At 42.6% G+C, this 22680-nt stretch overlaps 1 protein-coding gene across 1 annotated transcript; it reads right to left on the minus strand.

The window, feature by feature from the left end:
- Positions 1 to 201: 201 nt before the first annotated feature.
- Positions 202 to 14959, minus strand: LOC309627085 (lysozyme-like protein 1). Its single transcript, XM_082388667.1, has 4 exons — positions 14808 to 14959; positions 14148 to 14306; positions 6515 to 6593; positions 202 to 5722 (listed from the first exon to the last, which is right to left on the minus strand). Exons 1-4 carry the CDS (start codon positions 14944 to 14946, stop codon positions 5653 to 5655), a joined length of 447 nt encoding a protein of 148 aa, XP_082244793.1. The 5' UTR covers positions 14947 to 14959; the 3' UTR covers positions 202 to 5652.
- Positions 14960 to 22680: the final 7721 nt, after the last annotated feature.

Here is a 22680-nt window from a genome sequence, read left to right on the forward strand (position 1 = left end):
TGCTGAGCCTGCGGGATTCTCCCAGGGCGCCTCTCTCCGCCCTCTCTGCCATCACAGCCTGGCAACTGCAGGACTCTCCCCATCCTGTTTCCGTCCCCCCCTCCACCCCCCCCACCCCCCGAGCCCTTTGGCCTGACTCCACTGCCAGGGTCAAAAGTGCAGCCGCAGCGCCCAAAGGCTGCAGCAGCGCGGCCTCGTTCTCCGCCCTCCACTTCGCCACCTCCTCCCCCCAAGGCAGCCCTTGCTCCGCAGAGATAAGGCGCTCTTCTCAGTTCTTGCATCCCTTTCCCCCGATTCGCATTTCCTTTTCTTCCCGACCAAGGCGGCCCTTTGTGAAGGGGTGTGTGGCGTTTTGCACAAATATTTAATCTTTTGCAGTCTGCCCTCTGCACCGCCTGTCAGTTCCCGGGGCTGAAAGGGCTCTGTTTGCTCTAGCTGGTAACAGGATACTGTTTTGAAAACTGATGCACAAGTCCGATTACTTATGAATCCTGCCTGTATTTTGCATGAATGCTTTTCAAGGCAACTCTAGATTTATTTTTTCTTCCTCGCCCCAAGAATTACGTTGCCAGTGGGAGCGTGGTAGCAGGCGGGTGGAGAAGCCTAGAGATGACCTTAACTTTTTACCCTGTGGCTTGGAAATCTCAACAGCGCCGCGCGGACCTAGTGAAACAAACTCGGCCTCGGTTTCACCGGCGGTGAAAATCAGATCAGGCAAGATCTCCCCCTTTCCCTCCAGGAAATGCCATTATTTCACACCAAATGTAGCTCGACCTGCTGTAGGCAGTCCCCGTTAGAAATCGCCTGTTCAACATACTGGAGGAAGAATAATGTAGAAATAGAATAATAGTAACCGATTTTTATTAAAAGGCTGGTTTGTGCCACTAGTGCTTCTGACATTGTTGCTAATCGTTACCACAGCTGTGGGTGGCAAATATTATTCCCATTTTACAGGAGGTGAAACGGCATGGTGACCATGGGGGTTGGGTTTTTCACAACAGTACGCGCTTTAAGTCTCTTCTCGCAATGTCGGACCAAATGGCAGATCTTAATTGTTTGGAAAATGTGACCGATGCCACATTTTTGTTTCTGTTGAAGTCATCCCCAAAGCAGCGAAGCAGTCTGTGGAAACATGGACCCCATAAAATTACGGATTGAGGGCTTTTGGTGAAGTTTGGAGGAGAATAAGCAGTGGGAAAAGAAAGACCCCTTTGCAAAAACTGGCCTAGAGTCCAGACCTAGAAACACTCCTGGTTAACCCAAATATGCAATAATAGGGGAAAGAGAAAGTGAATTATGGGACAGCACGGTAACTATGGTGCTGTTCTCATGGATCACATATATTTTAGAAAATATTAATTGGGGGAAATCTTGGAGTATATTAAGTGAAAAGAGCGGGCTACAAAATTAAAACTCCATAATTCCAACTTTATAAAAAATAGGGAAAAAAATGGAAGGAAGACCAAAAGTATTAGCAGCATTTATCAATGAACGGGGAGAATATTTTTATGGTTTTGAAGAATAGTTTCTACATGTTCCGCAATGAATATGTATCGTTAAAATCAGAACCCACACAATAAAAGTACCAAAACCAAGAAAAGGGGAATACCACGCATTTGTGTTGTCAAGTAAGCAGAACCCATTGTTGTGCTTCAAGTTGCAGCCTAGTGTAAGAAAATATATGCTTTGTCGTTCTTTGCCTTTCCCCTCTCCAGTGAGATTGTTCATTACTACCTGATCTTCTGGTTCCCTCTCTTTCGGCTGTTAGAGAAGGACCAACTTAAACAGATGGGCTTGTGTCTCTGTGGTTTAGACAGTTTGCATGTGCCTCTTTTTCCTATTCTTCTGAACTGTAGAACTAACCAGATATGAGACGGAAAGAAAATGAGGGAAAGAGAGGGTCACCTATCCAAGTCACAGTGCCATGTAGGTGCCTTGAGGGCCCTAAAGGAAGCCCACTGTGGTCCAAATGCTCGGCTACAGTTGGGGTTCCCCCTGGATCCCCAGCTCTCCTACGCATCGGCTCCTTTGGAAGCTGATTGTGTGAATTTCCGTCCAGGACATCATAGCCTGTCAAGAACTGCTAGCTGCTGCCCTTGATGACAGTAACGTCTGTAGTGCCTTCTCAGGCCACTGCTGAGGAAACGCAAGGCCAGAAAACCCTGGCAGAGCAACCCAAAGAGAGTGGGCTGTAGTGGCCACTTGGCTTATGCTGGAAGAAATGATTTTCATGTTTCAGATTTTTTTGATTAAAAAATGTAATTATTATTCTAGTTGGAAAAAGTGATACATGTTTATTTCTTCACATTTTAGAAATCCAGAGCATTTTCCTTCCGTTTTGGGAGGACACAGGAAATCTTTCTAAGCCTCCTAATGAAGTCTTTACTTTAAAAATTCACCTTGAATACATTAAATTTGGTGGGAGAGCATTTCCTACTCTTTTCTCATAGATCTTTCAGGGGCTGGCTAGAGTTTGTGCTATATTTGGGGTTGTGAAAACAGAAACCTCATTTAAAATGGAGTTGGGAGGCCGGAAGGGGGCGCTCTAGTGCCCTCCCACTCCATGTCAATTACATCTCCAGCAGGAAAGTTACTACTTTTATCACCCAGCACAAGGAAGGAAGAATTTCTCTTTGCCCAGCAACAGCCCAGCCAATGAGAGACTGTCACAACTCAGCCAATGAAAAGCCACCACACTTCACACAGTGGAGTTTCCTCCAGTGGACTCTTTGTTTATAACAACCTTTCCCAACTCCCCCTTCTCCTCTATAAAAGAATGTTCCTCTCTTTTCTTCTCTGGACCTGCCTTTGGTTGACCATAGACTGCATGTTCTAAAGAGCAGTTTTTTGCTGTTCCCAAATAAACCCACTTTGTTGGTAAAATAACTATCTGTTTTATTGTTTTAGGTCAGCAGGGTACTCAAGGAAGTAGATGTATTGAACACAGATGAGAGGCTCAGGACATCTTGTCCCTAAAGGGTCTAGGGCACTGTTCTTGCACTGAGTTCTGAAGATTGTTCTAGGGTGGCATGGCCCCTGGCTTCCTCACTGTGGCACTGTGAGCCTTGGGAAAAGAGTCACCCTTCCCATATCTCAATGGCTTCTGCATAAAATGAAGATTATGTTACACTCTGTGTCCCAAGATGGTTGTGAGGAGCATTTGGAATAATGGATGGGAGCCTGATTTGAAAATTAAAATGTTGTAAAGGCAAGGTCTTATTCCTAGTTTTTCTATGATTTTACATGTGTCCAGGAGTACCAAAAATCAGTATCAAACATTTTCAAATCTCAAATATTATGTGCTTAGCGCTGCAAAAAGGATTGTGGAGGATATAGAAGTAAAACACATGATCCAGGCCGCAAGGAGCTTACGTACCAGGGGAGATCACCAATGCTTGATGATCTCATTGTATAGTTCACACCTTCATTAAATAGTGCACACCGAGCCATTAGGGAAGACCATAGAGGAGACCGTTAGGAGGTTGGAGGAGCAGAGAGGCCTCATGCAGTCTGGGTGGGGCTTGAATAGGTGACAGGGAAATGGTGCAATCTCCCTGGTTTTTTTGGGAAAACCAGGACCAAAGACACCCAAGGGCAACAGATATATTGGGTTCAGGGTGCATCAAGAAAAAGTGATGGACCAGACAGACAGTGCTGAGTAATAACAGGGAACCAGCTGGGAAGCAAAGGGACAGATCCTAGTGGAGGGGAGTCCCAAGACTCAGGCAGAGCTGAGTCCCCGAAGAAAGAATGTACCCACATAAGCAGCTCTACACCCCAATATCTACACCGCTGTGTGCTCAGTGCATCTGGTAAGGAGCTGATAATGTTGTTGTGAGGAGAAATTGAAAATCTCTTTCCAAATGTCTTAGAAACTGTATAAGCGAATGTAAATCTTAGTTTATTTTAATAAATAAAGATAACTCAGGAATAGGAGTAATATCTTCCTCTTGAATTTCAGAGGGCATTGATTGTGGAAAATTATCCAGGACAATGCATTGTTTAATCTTAAATTATTATTTATGGAAATACTAAATGAAACACCTGGGGAGGGAAATAGTAAGATTGCATGCTTAGAACATTTATGAGTTTTGCAAAAAGATCCATCAAACTGTAGAGCCAGCTAGCTTCCCTTCACCTTGGATTTCAAAGCACTTTTTGGATTTGGATTTTTGTTTTGTTAAAAAATTTTCCCCTAGTCTTTGAATAGCTGGCACCGGGACCCATGCCCACCTACGTCATTAACATGGTACCACTGGTTTTAACGATGCAGGTTTGGCTAAAAACGGAGACTGCAAGGTGGATGAATGACAAGACAATAATAATGAAAAATACATATTTATGGACCTCTGCAAGCACTGATTGTTGATTTAGTACAGCGTAATGGACACTAAAATTCTCAGATTTTCTTCAGCCATCTTAAGTAATTATTTTTTGATTCTTACATCAGAAGTTTCAAAAGTTTTTATTTTTTTCCCATGCTTTGTAATGCCTGTTAAATTGTCACAGGATTACGTTTGTTTAGGCATATATAAAACAATTATATTCTCTTGGAAAGTAGCGTTCGGCTTTTAAAGCCTATGTCTGCAAGTAAAGCCAGTGGATGCGAAATGAGCCAACAGTAAACCAAGGCAGCTGGCCACTAGAGAGCGTTTATGGGTTATTTAGGTGCTAGGACGAAACCATCAGTCTGACTCGTGGGGACTTTCTTCTAAGTGGGCAACTTATTTGCAGGCATAACCGTTTTTCCAACAAACCTCAGTTTGGTGCATTCTTATGGTCAGATTGCGTTCAACCTGACCCTAAAGTTGCAACAAGACAGGCCCAACCACTTCTAACCGTAGCAGGACAGAGAATGGACAAGGCAAAACTCAGCAGAGTAGAGCTGCCCTGTAGAGAAGCCACCCCTGCAAGGAGCAGGGGGCAGCCTGGGAATATCTTTGGGGATCTGAACCCCTCAGCCCACTGTTCCAGGTAACGAAATATCTTTAGATAGTCAGGCCAGTTTCCGAGCAAACTAATAAAATCTGTAGGTCTAAGTCCGGAAACAATTTTGTCATGAGGATGTAAGCGTGGGTTTTGATAGGTTTCATTTAAATGGATGTTGGAATAACATGGGGAACCCTGGGGCTAAGAGCTGCAACTCCATCTATTTGGTCCCATTAGAATACCCATCGTAACTGCCTGGGGGAATCAGGAACATTCTCTCTGGCAGAGGTGAGCTGAGGAAGGGCTATTCATCCGATGACCAGGCGAAGGACTTACTGCTCAAGGACAGAGGTCAGCAAACTACGGTCATTCCTCCAGCGTTCTCCTTGACCTGGGAATCGTATTTTTAAAATAAGCAGCCATTTCAGGGGCCACAGGAATCAGGACTTATTACCGTAAAGAAGAGAAGCTTGTTCCTTCCAGGGCTGGAACATTTTGTAGGTGACTTTTCCAGTCTTAACCATGTGCTATTACGACATCATTGAAACGTAGTCAGGGTAAAGTCAAGACATTTAAATGGAACTATTTATTTCCTTAAAAATATAGCTTAACTTTCCCTCTCCAGCTCTAGAAGGACGATTAGGAGGAAGGGAGACACGATGACACGACTGTTCTTACAAATCCTCGGGGGCTGTTGTGAAGCATCCTTGGTGTCAGTCCTATTCATGAAACCTCACATCCCTTTTTCCACTCAGACAGGTCTTTGCCCTCACAATGCTTCTTCCAGCCTTGCCTAAGGAGGAGAGGGAAGCAGGAACAACAGAGCGAAGCATGACAATCCAAATATTCTGAGGTTCAAAAACCATAGACAATTAACCCATGTAACCAGTGGTGCCCAGGGTTTAGTGTCATTTGCTTCTGAGATCCAAGGCCTCCATCCTTTTGCCTTGTTAAGACTTTCCTCTCCCTGGTTTTTTCCTAATCCATATTAGCCTCGGCAACAAGTAAGCAACTTTTATAAGGATGGGGCATTTGGTTAAACATTCACATCTCTGGAAATTTGGGGTCCCCAAGTGAGTGACCTGATTAGCAATGTTCACAAGAAACACAGCCGCAGAGATGACGGCGGGCGCCAGCTTAGCCATGTCTCATGCACCACCTGGGGAGGTTTCCTGTCTATTTCTCACGCAACTGACAGGGTCATTTTCCTCTCCCTGCCATAGACTTCCAAAATCTTATCCAAATCTAGAGCAAACTCGAGCTTTTTCCTCTGGTGCATTGTCTTCACGGATGCTCTCCAATTCACATGAGAAATCACCTCTCTCTTCATTGTTTGGAACGCCTTGACGTTGGAAGCAATTGCAAATTATTCTGACTCCTTACCACCTCTCCTCCCCATACTAATCCCTTCTACCAGGTTCACTGCACATCCACACACTAATAGAGGAAGATGTAGACTAGGTCACATGAGAATCGCTGGACCACTCTGCACAGGTGCACTTGTCTCCATCCCCTGCAGCGGTGATGGACGGACACACTGTAGCTTCCACCCAAGTCAGCTTGTCTCCCAAGGAAAGACTCTTACCAGTAGTTCATCCCATCTGTCTCCTTAACAATTTTCTTGGCACAGATAATTGCATCTGTGAGGTCGTCAGTGATCAAGGCTGTAAGAGAGAGTAGAGGGTTAGCCGAGATTTTATTGGTGGAGCTGGGGAGGCCCGAATCAGATTTTCTTCACTTTTCTCACTGCTTTTGGAGCAGGAGGGTTGGAAGAACTCTGAGCCGTGTCCTTATTTTTGTTACACTTCTTCACAAATCAAAGAACTGTTTCTGTTTCTAGACCAGCCACATCTTAAAGTTTCAGACTCCTTGATGTTTCAGAGGAATGGACCAGCCCTGAAAGGTTTTTGGAAATGTGTATAGGGAAAACACAACAGGAAAATGTTTTTTATGTCCTAAAGAAACACACAAGTGAGAGAGGACAGTACAGTGTTTTCTTTACTTGTCTTAATTTGACATGGAACATCTCTTTATAGATAATTATTAAACTTTTGTCTATTGTAACTTTCTGGTTTGTGCAATAATTTTCTTTTTACCCAAGGTGTTTTTCACATGCAGAAATTTTTAAGTTTTATGTCAAATACATCAATCTTTGTTACTTTTTCTATGGCTTTCAGATGTAACAAATCTTTCAACTGAAAATGTGTTCATTGATATTGCTTCACCAGAAGTGGCCTCAAAATCCTTCTCAACACAAACATGACAGAAAAAGGCAAATAAACAAAAAAAAAGTCCAACATCACTTCTGTTGCAGGTTGGTTTCTCCAGAAGCAGATGCTGAGATGGGTTTGGAGTGCAAGGTATTTATTAGGGATCCACGCCTGTAGAAGAAATGGGCAGAAGCAGGACGGGGCAGGCAGAGACCATAGCTGTGATCTAGGCCCTTCAAACCTCACCCCCTTGCCTTGAGCCGGTGGTGAATATTGCCCATCAGAGTTGCCCAGGTTGGACCCCTTGGAGGCCCAGCTTTTATACCCCTGCTGCACTCACTCCCCGGGTGTGGGCTGCCCACAGGGGCAGGACCTTAGGGGATGCAGCTCTTGACACCCGAGCAGGTGCCAGTAGACAGTGCGCAAATCACACAGATGCAGCTGGGACCAAATGTCCTTCCTTTGAGGGGAATCTGGGGAATCCACATCCACGCCCACCACAACCATCAATCCAAGACACAAAAACCCAAACCATTTGACAGCATTTCTATTTATCAACTGAGCAAAGATTTTGCAGGAATTGGGTAATGCTCGATATTGACAAGGGGGCAATGAGATATGAGATAGGCACTCCTGAGTTCTTGCTGATGGAAGTGTAATGGATTCAACTTTTCTGGAAAGCAAATAAAGCTTTATTAGCTTATAAAAGTCTTTTGCCTTGTTTCTGGGAAGAGAATTATTTATAACAATAGCTATTGCTATTAGTTGACCTTTATGGAAAATGTACCCTATGTCCAGCACATATGAAGCCTCTTCATGCATTATCTCCCTCATACTACATGATTACCATGGTAACAGCCATTACCATCCCTGTAAACTGAGGCCACACACCCAGTAAGCGAGTCTGCCTTCAAACCTAAGGCTACTTCCTTCCAACAGAGCTATGCAGCTAAGGTTTCCGCCTGTGCAACACCGTCTGCTAACTAAGTCGATAATAAAAGTATAAATACTTCATTCATTTTTCTAGTAATTATTAGGAGATTATCCAAACTTAAGGGCTTGGTATCTAACACATGTTCAGATTACTTAGAAACACTTTATTTCGTGTGCATACATTCTTGATGAGTGCTTGAGACACTGTGGTTTGTGATTGAACGTGGTTGGGGCCTGTTTCCTAGGAGAAGTGGGTTCTCTGGGGTCTCCAGGGATGGAAGGACACAGATTACACAGAGTGGGGAGGAAGCAGAGGGTACGCTGTTAGACCTGCCTCGGCGCAGCCCTGGGGCCAGTACACAGAGAACAAAGCTCGCGCTTGGGGTGAGGCAGGTTGCCCGTCTGGAGATGCTGTGTGCGGTTTGGTGGGGGGAGTAGATACTGCAGGCCCAGGTCGTACAGAGCGTGGAAGGTGTTTGTCAATGTCCCACTTTGTTGCACAGCTGAGGTGTTTTGCAAGTGCAAGTTGGACGTGACTTTGAATTTCCTTAGGATAATGTGTTAAGCTAGCTCGGGGCTGGGGAATAAGGAACCTGGCACGGGGCTGACATGTGAGAAACCCAGTGAAATTGCCACAGAGGGGCAGCAGAGGGGCAGAAATGAGCCCAGAGAGCAGGTATGTACCGGCACCCGAGCCAAGAATGGTTTCTGCTCGATTCACTTCAAATAGACAATCTGTCCAGTCAAACACAGATAAGGAAAGGGTTACGTTGAACGTCAAAGCCTCGTTCCATGGAATCATTTATTCTCCCCCATCCAACAAAAGAAAACAGCAACAATCTACACAAAAAGAACTCATTCTTTCCAGTTAAGATGAGTTCTACTGCGAAGTCTGTCTCTCCCCAGCATAGCCCTGGCCTCCAACGGAAATACCACTATCTTAACCCAGAATTTACATCTCCTTGTCCTCTCTGAAGTGACAATGGCCAACTCAGATACCAGGCTGATACGAGAAATAGAGATTAATATAAGTGGGCTAGACTAGATACAGGGGGCAATGATGGTTTTCTTAAACATCTCTTATTTTAATGAGGACTAAGTTATTGGAGGGAAATAAAGATTGCTATTATGTTATTATATGTATGTGAGTTTGTGTATACATAGATATGTTTATATTTCTATATATGTATATATAACAGATATTATGTCCAAATAGTTTGGGAAGGTCGGCAGCAATTTGAGGAGTATGATTTGGTCTGGGACTAAGAAGAGTGCGTAGCTTCAGCAGATGGGCGTGAGGTGCATGTATTCTGTACACGTATGAGGTGTCACCCACATTGCACACACACTCTAATGCTAGCTTGTTTCTAGGTTCCCATGACGAATGTCCCTACTTCTGTAATCCATGGGACAGAATGACATTGTCCCTAAGTACAGCCTCTCTGGCCTGAGGCTGGGGGCGGCCGGTCATAGAGGGTGATTAGGGTATAAAACCAACATCCTGTTTTCTATTTTAAAGCTGTCCCTAAAAATCCCAGGCTTTTTATGATGAGAAAGCAGATATGAGTGATCCTTCACCTCTAACCATGAACCATCTAACATTTTAATTTCTGAGAATCCATGGTTGTCTTGCAGATATACATTTACCCCAGACTTCCTTAACTGGCACAACATTGGACAATACTCAATCAGTAAACTGCATAAAGTCAAGCACGGCCATGAGCAGCAGATTTTCTCTCCTACTGTAAACAACTAGACAACTAGACAAAACATGTGATCATGATTTTCAGGCATTAGACAACAGGGAATGCAGAATCCTTGAGACATAGAAACCAGACGAGGCTCACCTTGTGACAGCTGTGACTGTCTGCCCAGTGCCACTTTCCAGACCTTGAAGGTAAAACCCAGACGGGAGATGGCAGTCTACGTGGAGGAAACAGAGATGAGAGGCCGAGACAGCTGGCATTTGTTGAGAGGGTCCCTGAGAGGAAGGAGTCACCAAAAGGAGCACGCCTGAGCTCTGCCACTGAGTCTTTGGCTGAAGGCCAAACCGGGCATGTCAAGGGTAAAACTCCATGAGACTAGTCAGAGAACTGTTGCGAGGGACCTCAACAATTGCAGGGCTCAGCCAGGGCTGGGAGACATGATTTCTGACTGGCCAGAGGAGAGAGACTTTGCTGAACCTTAGGATATTCAAGAGAGGCTAAAAGGGAAATACCTTGAGAGTAAGGCTGAACTAGCCCTCCCATAATGACTGCTCTAGAACATCCCTGACCAGAACTAACTGCTTGCCAAGATGAACTTCAAAAATCCTTAAAGGAAGACAACACGATCCAGACACTCAACAATGTAATACACACGCTGTCTAGTATCCAATAAAAAGCGATCACATGTACAAAGAGGTATGGAAATGTAACCCATAACCAGGAGAAAGATCAGTCAAAGGGAAGACCCAGAAGTGACAGAGTTGATTGAATTAGCAGACAAGAAATTTAAAACAGTGCTTATAAATATGTTTATTGCTATCAAGGATTTACAGGAAAACATGAATCGAATGAGAGAAATGAAAGATGTAAAATAATTACCTAGCACTGAAAAAATGTATTATCTTAAATGAAACATTCAATTGGTGAATTTAATAGATTAGGCACTTCAGAAGAAAGATCAGAGAACTTGAACATAGGGTGGTGGAAACAATTGAAAAAGAAAAAACACAGAAAGCGAAAAAGGCTGAAAAAAAAATGAAGAGCCTCAGTGACCTATGGGAAAACATCAAATGATCTAACACATGTGTTATTAGACTCCTAGAAGGAGAAAGATTAAAAAATTATCCACTCGGGGATCCAAAATGTTAGTGAATATCAAGCAAGATAAACACACACAAAAAACAGACATTTGTGATCAAATTGCTGAAAATTGGTGACAAAGAGGAAATTGTAAAAAGGGGCTAGAGGGAAAAGGACACATTACCTACAGGGAGCCCAGTGAGAAAATCAAGGGTCAACTCTATTATATGTGAAGTGGTATAATGTTTTTTGAAGGTAGAATGTGATGCATATTGTAAACCCTAGAGGAACCACTAAAAATAAAACAGAAGTACAGCTAATAAGCCAGTGGTGGAAATAAGAGAGAATACTGAAAATATTCAATTAATCCGAAAGAAGGCAGGAAAAATAAACCAAGAATAGATGGAATAGATCCCACAAATAGATGGTAGATTTTAAAGTAATCATATCAGCAATTACATTAAATATAAATGATCGAAATTAAGGTTCAGCAAACTATGTAGGGCCCACAGGCCCACCCTCTGTTTTTGTAAATAAACTTTTATTAGAACACAATCATGCCCATTCATTTACATATTGTCTGTGACTGCTTTTGTGCTATGTGAAGAGTTGAATAGTTACAAAAGAGACTATAAGGCTCACAACACCTAAACTGTTTATTATCTGTCCCTTTCAGAAAAAGTTCCCTGGTCTAAACATTACTGTTGAAAAGCAGAAATTGTTGGACTGACTATAAAAGCAACACCCAAATATATGCTGTCTATGAGAAATTCACTATAAATGTAAACATATCAAATATATTAATGATAGGTTTTTTTTTTGAAGTTTTCATTTCCCAGCATAATCTCTGCTTTCAATAAGTTACTTTTATCTGGTTTTTGTTGTTGTTGTTGTTGGTGGTGGTGGTCTCATTCTTTCATGTCAGTGACACTCCTATGAAGTCTAATGTCCCTTAGTTATCTGCACTTATTTAGGAGAGGGACACTAAAAAGCTGATTAGGAGTTCTGTACACAGAGGTGGGGATTTTCAACTGTACATCTCACTGTAGGGAGATCTAGCTAGTTTGTTCACTGGGAGGCCCCACTTTAGTTATTTCCTTTCCATCTGGCTGGATTCCCCAGAACAGGGTCTTCTCTTCTGGAGAGCCTAGGCTGGCTGCCAACATTCCAGGATCGGAGTGGAAGAAGGTGACTGGGACTACAGAAACTTAACGCCATGTTTAGTACGGAGCTCTCACACTCAAATGTTGGCGAGGTCCCTCAACTGAGAGACGTTCTACTTATCCTGTCCAGGAGAGAGAGCCCCAGTATCCTGCCAGGGTTGCGGAGGAGCAGTCAATACATGAATGGAATCAGGAGGGGAATCAGCTGCTCCTTAACTGGATTTCCAAGTGGTCTTCCTGTTTTCAACCTGCCTTCACCCCAGTTTCCAGAAGTAGCTGATGCTGCTGATTTCTGAGCCCTTTTGGGATCCTGTGGTTGCTTCTTGGCTTTCCCACGGTCAGTTTAAGATTCAGGATTTAGCAATTCTCTAATTGCTAAATTAGTCACCATTTGTCCTCTCGCTTTCCAGCTTTTAACAATATACACATCCAACCACCATGTTTAACTAGAAGACTCTACTGGTACGCTCATAGGGGGTGCTAATGAGAGTGACCAAGAAGGGGAGGAGTTTAAAAGTCAAACCTGTAGCAAAGTGAAGGTACTGAATGCTTGAGCCTCAGAGATAAGAATTGAAGATGAGAAATACCTACTAATTCTTTTCAAACATTTAATAAGTTGCTGTGTATAAAATAGAGAAAATCTGTTTTGAATAAATCCAGAAGGAAAAACTAGCATTAATGGAATAAAGCTATAAGGACATGGATTTTGGCTCAACAAAAGAATGCTCTAAATTAAGGGTTGACCAACAATTGGTCAGGAGGTAGCGAGCATTCCATAGTAATGTAGGAGTAGGGACAACTTATTAGGTAAATTAACATAGTGTTCTATCATTCATACATTCACACTTATGTACTGATTATCTTGTATGTGTCCAAGAGAAATAAAAGTTTATTTCTTGCTCCTAAGGAATTTTATCACTCTTTGTCTTCACCCTTGTTCTTTTCCCTCCATTCATTTAGTTAATGAATATTTCTTGAGCTCCAACAATGGCCAGGGACCATTCTAGGCAGTGAGGATACACCAGTGATCAAAACAGATAAAACGCCTGCCCTCACGGAGCTTACCTTCTAGAGGGGGCGCGAACAAGACAATCACTTACTTCACTCCATCCTTCTACTCTTGAGTGTCCCTTGCATATTCTTCTCCATACCACCAGCCATGACCATCCTTCAGGTCTTTTTATCTCTCACTTAAATCATCTCTTCTTTAATCTCTCTCACACCCAGCTTGCATATTAATTTTTCTGAAGCAATGTTGAATCAGATGACCTATTCTGATTTCCTATTGCAGGCAGAAATCAGTGTAAACTCCTTAGCCTGGGTCCCAAGGTCCTCTGTGGTCAGGTAATCATCAACGTTTACAACCACATGTCTTGTTATTTTTCATGCACCTTTTTGCTTTTTTGTTCTCCTTACCTGGAATGACACTTCTCTAGCTTTGAATATCCAAATCTTACCTATCTTCCAAATCTTAGGTAAAATATCATTATGTCTACAAAGCTTCCCATGACTTTATTAATAATATCTCTTTCCTTGGAAGCCCGCACCTGTTTACAGTCATTTATCGAACTTCGTATAAGCACATATTCTCTTCCCTCACACCAGAATTCGTGTCTGATGCGTCTTGCTATGCTCAGTTCTGTGCACACATATATTTCTCAAGTGATTGAAGTAAAAGACTTGGAAGTGAATTCTAGAGTCATTTCTACTGTTTAAGAAGTGCTATGTGAAGTGAATTTATTTGTCTCATTCTGTACAAAGAAGCATAAACTGCATGTATTGAGTGAATTGCTTATGGAAAGCAGTGGTGAACAGCTTTTTCCCTCTTAATGAATATATTTAACTTTTCTATGCATGAAAGGGTAGTAAGGTCATTTATCCAGGCCCCTGTTTTTGTGGTGGGCTTCATAAAAACCACCTTAGAAGGGAAAAGTCATCTTTGGACAAGCAGGCCACAGAATCACGAGTGTCACCTTGGGGAACTGTTGAATAATTTATTAGCCTGGTGCAGACCTACTTGAACATCTGGACTCCAAATTTTGGTTAAAGCAGAAGGTGGGTGGATATTCCATGATCAGCCTTCCTGCCTATCCCTAAGGATAATATTTGTAGAGTCAAAAGCATACCTGAGCAGGCCACATGACAGTGGTTTTTCTCTTGCAGCTTCGCACGTCTGCACCACGTGTAACTGTTTATCTGAAAAATGCCATAGTCGGTGCTTCCGTCCTCCAGGTCGGTCTGAGCAGTGGTGTTGTAGTGGCTCTCGTAGTAGGCCATGCAGATCCCTGGAGGGAGAAAAAGCCAGAAATGTGAGGGGAAAAAAAAATGCATTTTTTTCTCCAACCCTGCTCTTAGGGGGACGGTTCCCTTATACATGTTAAGGGAACATGCTCTGCTCGCGACGAACCTTGGGGAGGGTCAGGGCTGGTAGTGCACCCGAGGGGTACAGGGTGAGCAGAGGGGCACACATAGTCAGTGGCTGAGTTTGGACTGGACTAAACGTCAGGTCTGCCGCCTACACTGTCAGCAGGAATGGTGGTGTTTTCCCCTCCCCTTGCTGGTGTCATTCGTACAGGACTCCAGGAGTGAGGAGAGGAGGGGCAGGGAGGAGGAGAGAAGCCCCCGAGAGCAGCAGTTCAGGGCAAGTGAACAGCCAGCAGCCGTCCCTGGCGGGGCAGAGCATGGACGGGCTGGGAGCAAACAGAAGTGAGTGTGGATGCGGCCTTTGACATCTCAAGGGAGAGTCCAAGGGAAGAAAGAGAACAACAGCAAGGGAGAAATCTCACAGTTTCCAAGGCTAAAGCCCCGGTAATTGTCCAGGCCAGCCCTCGAAAATATTTTTGCCAGTTTACAGCGAGTGTAGATTTTGGGTTCAACGGCTGCGATCAGGCAGCCCATCAGGGCCAAGGTACCAGCAGCTTTCATCCCCAGGCCTGTTGAAGGCGGAACCTGTCAAAAATGAGAGACCGCATCAGACAGCCCTGCTTTGTCCTGATTCCTGACACTAAGTCTATCGCCAATGAGAACTACGAAATCTGCCAGCCTAGATGTTTCCTGTCACTTGTGAACATTCAGAACCAGCATCAGGGAAAAACCAAGGGCAGTGAGTACACAGTATAGGGAAAGGGTGAGTGCAGGCTCTCTAACTCTTTCTACATGGTTACTTTCAAGTAAATGCTATGTTCCTGGGACCAGGCATGCAAAGAAATTAACCCTCTATTGATGTCCAGATGGAAACCACAGAGTGTGAAGCATTTCTAGGATTCCCATTTTAACTCTATGAAACGAAACAAAACAAAACAAAAAATAGAATACAAAGAGGTAACCATTCCCTATGCACGTGGAGACAGACACCTCAGTTTCAGCCAGAGATGAAATATACATGGGTCTACATGGACAACTTTAAGATTTATTGTTGGGGGTTTATTAAAGGGAGAAGATTTAGCACCTTATCCTTCTTCCTTTCTCTTTTCTTGATACTTTTCCAAACGTGGGAATGTTGCGTCAAAAATATCAGTGTTACATTGCAAATGCAATGTTTTTGGGGTTTCTTCCATCACTGTTTCATGGGCCTTCCTAAAAGTCTGGTGTCAGCTGAGGAGCAAGAAGGGGTGGATATGACTATGGGTCAAAAGAGGAGGAAAGTGGTGGTGGTGGGAGTGGAGAGGACATAAAGGGACCCCACTGAATTATTTAAAATGGGAGTAGGATCAAGAGGTCCATGCCTTATTGGCTACTGGTTTTCCAGAAGTGATTCCTCTCTTGAAGGAATCTGTCTTCCCCAGATAGAACAACCTTGCTGGGATGAGGGTGGAGTGAAATTTCTGATAACTGCTCCTCATACCGAACCTGATATTCATACATATTTTCATCCAGTATCATTTTCTTCATCTGCCTAGAAGTTTCTAGAGTTGTTAGTTTCTCCTCGTGGAGCTAAGTTTTCCAATTGAGACGTGAGGCTAAAAACAGGGCTGAGTATTCAGCAAGGCCAGAGGGAGAATCTTTATGGGGGCTTTAAAGTGATTAAGCAATAAGGTGACTACATCTCAGATGGGGTATCTAGAATACATACTGGTGAGCAGCAAGGGTCATTAACTAGGTCTGCTTTTGTGAGTAAAGTTTTATTGGAACATAGCCACGCCCATTCGGTAATATATTGTATATGGCTGCCTTTCCCATTTGAGTGTTGTGTTAGAGCCCGTACTGACCGCAAAGTCTCAAATGTTTATCATCGGGCCCTTTTTAGCACAAGCCCCTGGGGAACAGCAGTGAGCTATACCCTAGCAGTGTGCCAGGTACTGAGAAGGAGACCAGCGAGGTTTATGACACAGAGCTTACAAATTCAGTTGGTTTCCACCCCTTGTCTTAGAATCTCACTGGTCTCAAACAAATCAAAATAAAACAAAACCCCACAGCAGTGCTGGCCCCAAGTACAAAGTTCTACATCCTTCAAGCCGGGGGTTGCCATTGCTGATTCTTTGGGACAGTGGCTTCATTAGAGTAATTTAGGTCTTACTAAAAAGGTACCTGCCTCACAGACACCCCTCAGGTGATTCTGGCGGAGAAACACTTCTACTTACTCAATCAGTGATCGGCAGCTCACACGAGCTTCCTGTATCCCATGAAGCCATTCCTGATTCTTACAAGGCACAAGTGATCTTGGCCTCAACCAAGGACCTTTCTTTAGAGCTTTAGAGAAAGAAGAATTCTTAGCTCTTTTGTCTCCAACTGTCTAGAGATTCTAGAATTCTATTTCTTGGGACTTAGGTGGTAACTACATTTTGGGACTTTCTACTTCTCCTTTCTTCTTCTTCCTCACTACTCGACTCCACGTGGGCCTCCCATACCAGTGAGAGCTTGTTCCTAAAGCAGCAGTCTCTAAACTTTATCACAAATCCCGTTGGTAAAGAAAATTAAGTGTGTATTCCCAGTAGGTATATATTGAATTATAAATCACACTCATGTTCTTCTGTATTAATATGTTATGTAAATTATACACATAATAAAACTAAAATTTGAAAAAGGGTGAGACAGAGGTTAAATTAACATTCAAAACTTGTATTAACAGCACAAAATGTCTTTCTCTAATTGAATTGTTATTATTAATAAAATATTTTTAGTGAGATGAGAAAGATTGAATGGGATTCATTAGATTTGAAAACTTTGGTTTAATGCTTTGTGGATCAATAATTAAAGGGCTAGTTTCAAGATCCATTTATTTCCATGCTCAGATTTAATGGATATTTGAAATTAATTCTCATTGCGGTATGCAGATCTAAGGAAAAAAAAATCTTGTTGGCTGCACATAATAATCATTATATTCTTTTCTTAAAATCTATATGCCAATGAATCAATTAATTAATCAATTAATCATTTGTTTATTGTATCCGAGGTTTGCACTAATTTGTAAGCATGTGTTTGAAGTTCCACCTAACGTGTATCTCCGTTCTCGATGCTGTCAGACTCTAATGGTGAGAACTGAATCGCCTGGTGATCTTTCCGATGTATAATTTAGATTCAGGAAAAATCCCAATAACGAATCTGGATTCTTGAAGTTTACAACGAAAGACAAACTATTTATAAACAAATAATAAAACCAATCAAAATGAGATTTTTCTTTTCAACCAGAAAGACACTCTAGAAATGTCATAGTCTAGTACTGTCTTTGGTTAGAAAGATGAGGCTTGAAGCGTTACCTTGCTGCATTTTAACGTGTAGCACAGTTTCTCTCCAAGTGAGCATTCGGTAAGTGCATGTTGAATGAATCTTTGTGATTAAGTGACTTGCTATAAGAAAACGTTTCCTGGTGCCTGGCACTACCTAGTCAGAGCTTAATAAATATTGAGTTAATAGGACATATCTATGGAAACTCAATGTAAAAGCCAATCATAATAAACAACCATTTAACCCAGAGATGCAGCTTTCCACAAACCAGCTAGTATCACCAACAACAACTGGAATCATCACTCTCCCTTCTGAAAATAGCAATCATCTAGCAGGATTCTAAGCAAGAATTATTTACATAATCATTGCTGTTGCCCAATATCCTTTATACAGTTAATTGGGGAGTATACTTCTGTTCACAGTGGCTGACCTTGATTAAGGGCATTCTGCACCCTTTAGAAATTGTCATTTCTTTTACCATCTCCTAGAACCCTTTGCCCGCCCCTCCACCCCAAGCCCTGAGTGCTCGGAAGGCTGGCCCCCATCTCTCCTCACCTCCGTTCATTAAGCAGTGGGTCATCAGCCTGATTCCATAAGGTACTGCCACCTGGCCAACTCCTCACTTTATAGCTACTCCCGTGTACCCACGGCCCAGGATTTTACACTTTGCCTTCCGCAACTTAATGTTTTTTGATGAAAAGATAACACTGCTTGCGAATCTGGACGGGTTTTTTCACGGCAGAGTTTGCACCACTAATGAGTTTGCTTAAGAAAAGTCGAGGATCCAAGACTTCATGGCAATTCCATTTGCTGACCCAGATGTGGTAATAATATTTGATATGAACTCAAGCAAGCATTCCACGGATGTTAAAAATCATGGGCATTTCCAGGCGGTTATTATTTCTAATTTCATTTGGGGATTTGGGGAAACTCTTGATCCTTTATATTTTTCCTTTGACTGGTAACCTGGTTTGTGGAGTATCTGAACCTCCTGCCTCTGGTTTGTGCACACAATCCCTGCACTTTACTGGTGATTAACATCTCCACTAGCTACTGGGAAAAGGTAGGCACAGGCCCATTTTGTTCTGAAGGCAGCTCTTGCAAAAGATTTCAAAGGAGGAGATGCTAAAATGATTGGTAAAAATGAGGTTGGGGTTTCGGTGGATTTAAACTAGTTATGCCTTTCCTGTGTCCTGCTAGAAAGAATAATCGTATTTAATTTGGTTTTTGGAGCTGAGAGAGCAGCAACTGGCTTCGGGATGATTATGGGTTCTTTGGGGAGATTAATTAAAGATACTTACTTGGGCCAAGGGAGAATCTGGTCCTGTGTTAGATGTTAAAGACACTCCTGTAACTAATTGCACATAAAAGATGAGTATGCACTTTTATCTATTAAAAATGATCACAACTTAAATTTTTTCCCGTTTCAAAAACTACTGTAACCGCTTTGCAAAACAATACTTCTCACTTTTCATGGGTTTTCATGATGCAGGTTTCTTTTTTCCCCCCGCAAAGAATTGCTTGGAGATAATACGATTTCTGTGATTACGCATATCCACTTTCAGCATAAAGCAGAGGCTGGAGATACTTGGATGTCAAGAATTTTGCAGCATTTGGAAAGCCTGCATCTTTTAAAATGTAAGAATGTTTGGAAATGCAGAGTCTACTTGGCTTAGAAAATCCAAGGACTAAATTTGTACATCACCCCCTCCGCTTTCCGCAGCTGGGCACATCGGACACGTGATTCTGCCAGAGAGCAGAGCTGGTACCAGGCTCCGTTTCCATAACCTCAGGGCGAGGCGAGGAAGCGCGGCCTCTGAATCTGCCCCAAAATGTGAAATGGAAAATCTAATCACCCCTGCCCCTGAAGAAAATATGCAGAGCACAGAGAATCATTGCCCGGCGGGAATAGTCCTCGCCTTGGAGACAAAGTCCAAGAGTGACTTTATTTTTGTGTCTAAAATAAGCTCACAAAATCATAGGCTAGGAAGATGATGTGAATGTAGATCTTTTGTTCATCTTTGCACGCATCGTAGGCCCAAGCATGGAACTTTGTACATTGTTGGTGTGCAATATGTCTTTTGTTGACTTGCATTATTAAAGATCTGGAACATTGTAAAATGTCTTATTTTTCAGAGGCTACTAATAATCACAAAGAGATATGAGTTTGAAGTGATTGTCTAGCATTCAGATTTCTATTTGAGGGGGAGTGTATACAATATTAATGTGGCTTGGTTTCATTTGAGGTCCGAGCAGCATTATATATATATATAAAATATATATTATATAACTTATATGTTATACAGATGGCAGTATTGGATATATTCCTTAATCCCCTCCTTGGAGACAGATGGCTTGGTGCCAGGAACTCTCCTGAGAAACAATGTAGATATTTTTTGCTTTAGTTTATGCCAGCCCTTGTCTTTGTAGGGAAAAAATTCTGTTAACTTTCCTTTATGACCGCCGTCAGGGTTTCTTGGAGAGAAGGCGATCTTGAGAGTTTTTAAGGGCTGAGGATCCAAGAGTCTAAGAAACAGTCGGGAGCTTTGTCAGACCTCGCTGCCTCCTTTGCCTCATAAAACAGCTATCTACCTCCATCTCTGTTTATTTTTCTCCTGCTTTTTAATTTGCGTAATGGACTTCAGCTGAAGACTTTCCTCAATGTCTGAGGAAAGTCAAGTCTAATAAAGCCCTGAAGACTTAGCCGGCTGAGTTCAGCACTTTTGGATGATTTTGTCTGACTTGCATCTTTGCTGCTGCAGAAACGATGGCCGTAGAGCTCCCTGGGAGGAACCCAGAGGATCTGGAACCTGGGAGACAACAACCCGGATGAGTCACCCTTCACTGCTGTGCTGCTTGCTCCTCCTAACCCCTCTGGCTGGCTTGCCTTGGCAGTTTCTGCCTCTTGCACCCCTCCTCCCGGCTCCCTCCTCCCCCTCCCCTCCCCCCCCCTCCTTCCTCTCCCCCTTCTCCGGCCTCTTCTCCCCTCCCCCTCCCCCTTCCTCTCTCTCTTTCCCTCTCCTTCTCTTTCTCCTTTTTCTTGTGCTGTTTACCTCCACTCTCATCCCATTTACTCTCCCCGCAGTCTCTCTGACTTATTCATAAGCCAGAAAACGAGACAGCCCAGCCTTTCAGTCGACCACACCAAGGGCTGTAAGGGTTCAATACGATCGATCACGTGTCTCCCATGTCCCCAGGAAGCTCCCACTCTGGTGGGTCTGAGCACTGGCCACGTGGGAGATGGTGAAAGGAAAAATATTCTTGTTGGGGGTCCGGGAAGGCCAAGTTGAGAGAAGCAAGATGATCTGATGATGGAAGGTTTTGACGGCAAAGCTGAAGGCTGAAGACGCTGACGTTCTAGGGTTTGAGCCCCAGATCACCTTCCTCAGAAACAGCTGGCTGACTGGTTAAACATCCAGATTGCTGGGTTTACAAACCAGGCCCACGGAATCCACACTTCTGGGTCAGGGCCCAGAAATCTGCATTTTCAGCAAATACCTCAGGTGATTCATTAGAAGTTGGAGAACCACTGACGAAAGCAATAGAGAGCCTTGAAATTCAGAAATTTTAAAAATGCTTTTATTTTTAAGCTGTCTTCAGATGTTGTAAATCTGTCTTTTAAAAGCAGCATATTTTAATAAGTGAGTGTAATCATTTCACATTTATTGTGTTTATGGACCCATTTGGGTTTCTTTCTACCTCCGTTCTTGGACCATGCTTTTTCTTTGGCCATTTTTTCCTACTTTCTTGGCATCTGCTGATATGATGAAGCTTTGTTGTTGCTGTTAGTTGTTGGATCTGCTTTTTTTCCCCCTCATGCTGGTTTGAATATTATAGCTTTTAATTCTTCACTTTTTAGTAACGTTTGGTTTTTTTTATTTGCTTTTTTTTAAAATTGGAGTATAGTTGCTTTACAATATTGTGTTAGTTTATACTGTACAGCAAAGTGAATCAGCTATATGTATACATATATCCCTTCTTTTCTGGATGTCCTTCTCATTTAGGTCACCAGAGAGCATTGAATAGAGTTCCCTGTGCTATACAGTACTTTCTCATTAGTTATCTATTTTGTACCTATGTGCTGTGGAATATATATACAATGGAATATTCCATCTATACAATGGAATATTACTCAGCCGTAAAAAGGAACATTTGGTTTTAATATGTATATTTTATTTTACCTTTTCCTAATGACATGCAAAGTCGTACTTCTTCCATCACACAAAGGTACTGTTAATAGGCCAACATGCTTTCATACTTTCCATTTTACCTCCCCATCTTCCTGTTATTTCTATCTAAAATTTCAGTTCTATCTCTTTCAACACAAAATACAATCAGCTATTATTTTGTTTTACTATGCGTAGTTAGCTATATCCACATAGTTTACCAGTATCTTTCTTGCTAAAGACTATATTCCTTAAAAATTCAAGAAAGGTCTGAGGGTAGTCAACTTTCTAAGTTTTTCTGTGTTTGACAATGACTTTATTTGGCCCTCCTGATTGAATGACCTTTCGTCCTGGTCCAGACTGACGGTTCCTTTCTGCATCACTTTGAGGATATCACCCCGCTGTCCTCTGGTATCTATTATTGGTGAGATGTTTGGCCGACAAGCTTTCAGGTGGTTGTCATAACCTTGCCTCCTGGTGTTCATGCTCTCATATCACCTCCTCTTTTGAGTATGGGTGACTTGCTTCTAACCAATAAACATGGCCATGGAGATGGGATATCATTGCTGGGATTACATTATGCTGTACAGGCAGACCTCAGAGATATTGTGGGTTTGGCTCCAGACCACTCCAATAAAGCGAGTATGGCACTAAAGCAAGTCACATAAATTTTTTGGCTTCCCAGTGCATGTAAAAGTCATGTTTACACTATACTGTATTCTATTAAGTGTGCAATAATATTATGCCTAAAAAACTATGTACATATCTTCATTTAAAATTTTTATATTGCTAAAAAATGTTAACCATCACCTGAGCCTTTAGTGGGTCA

The sequence above is a fragment of the Balaenoptera borealis genome (assembly GCF_965194805.1).
Source record: "Balaenoptera borealis genome assembly, chromosome: 3".
NCBI lineage: Eukaryota > Metazoa > Chordata > Mammalia > Artiodactyla > Balaenopteridae > Balaenoptera > Balaenoptera borealis.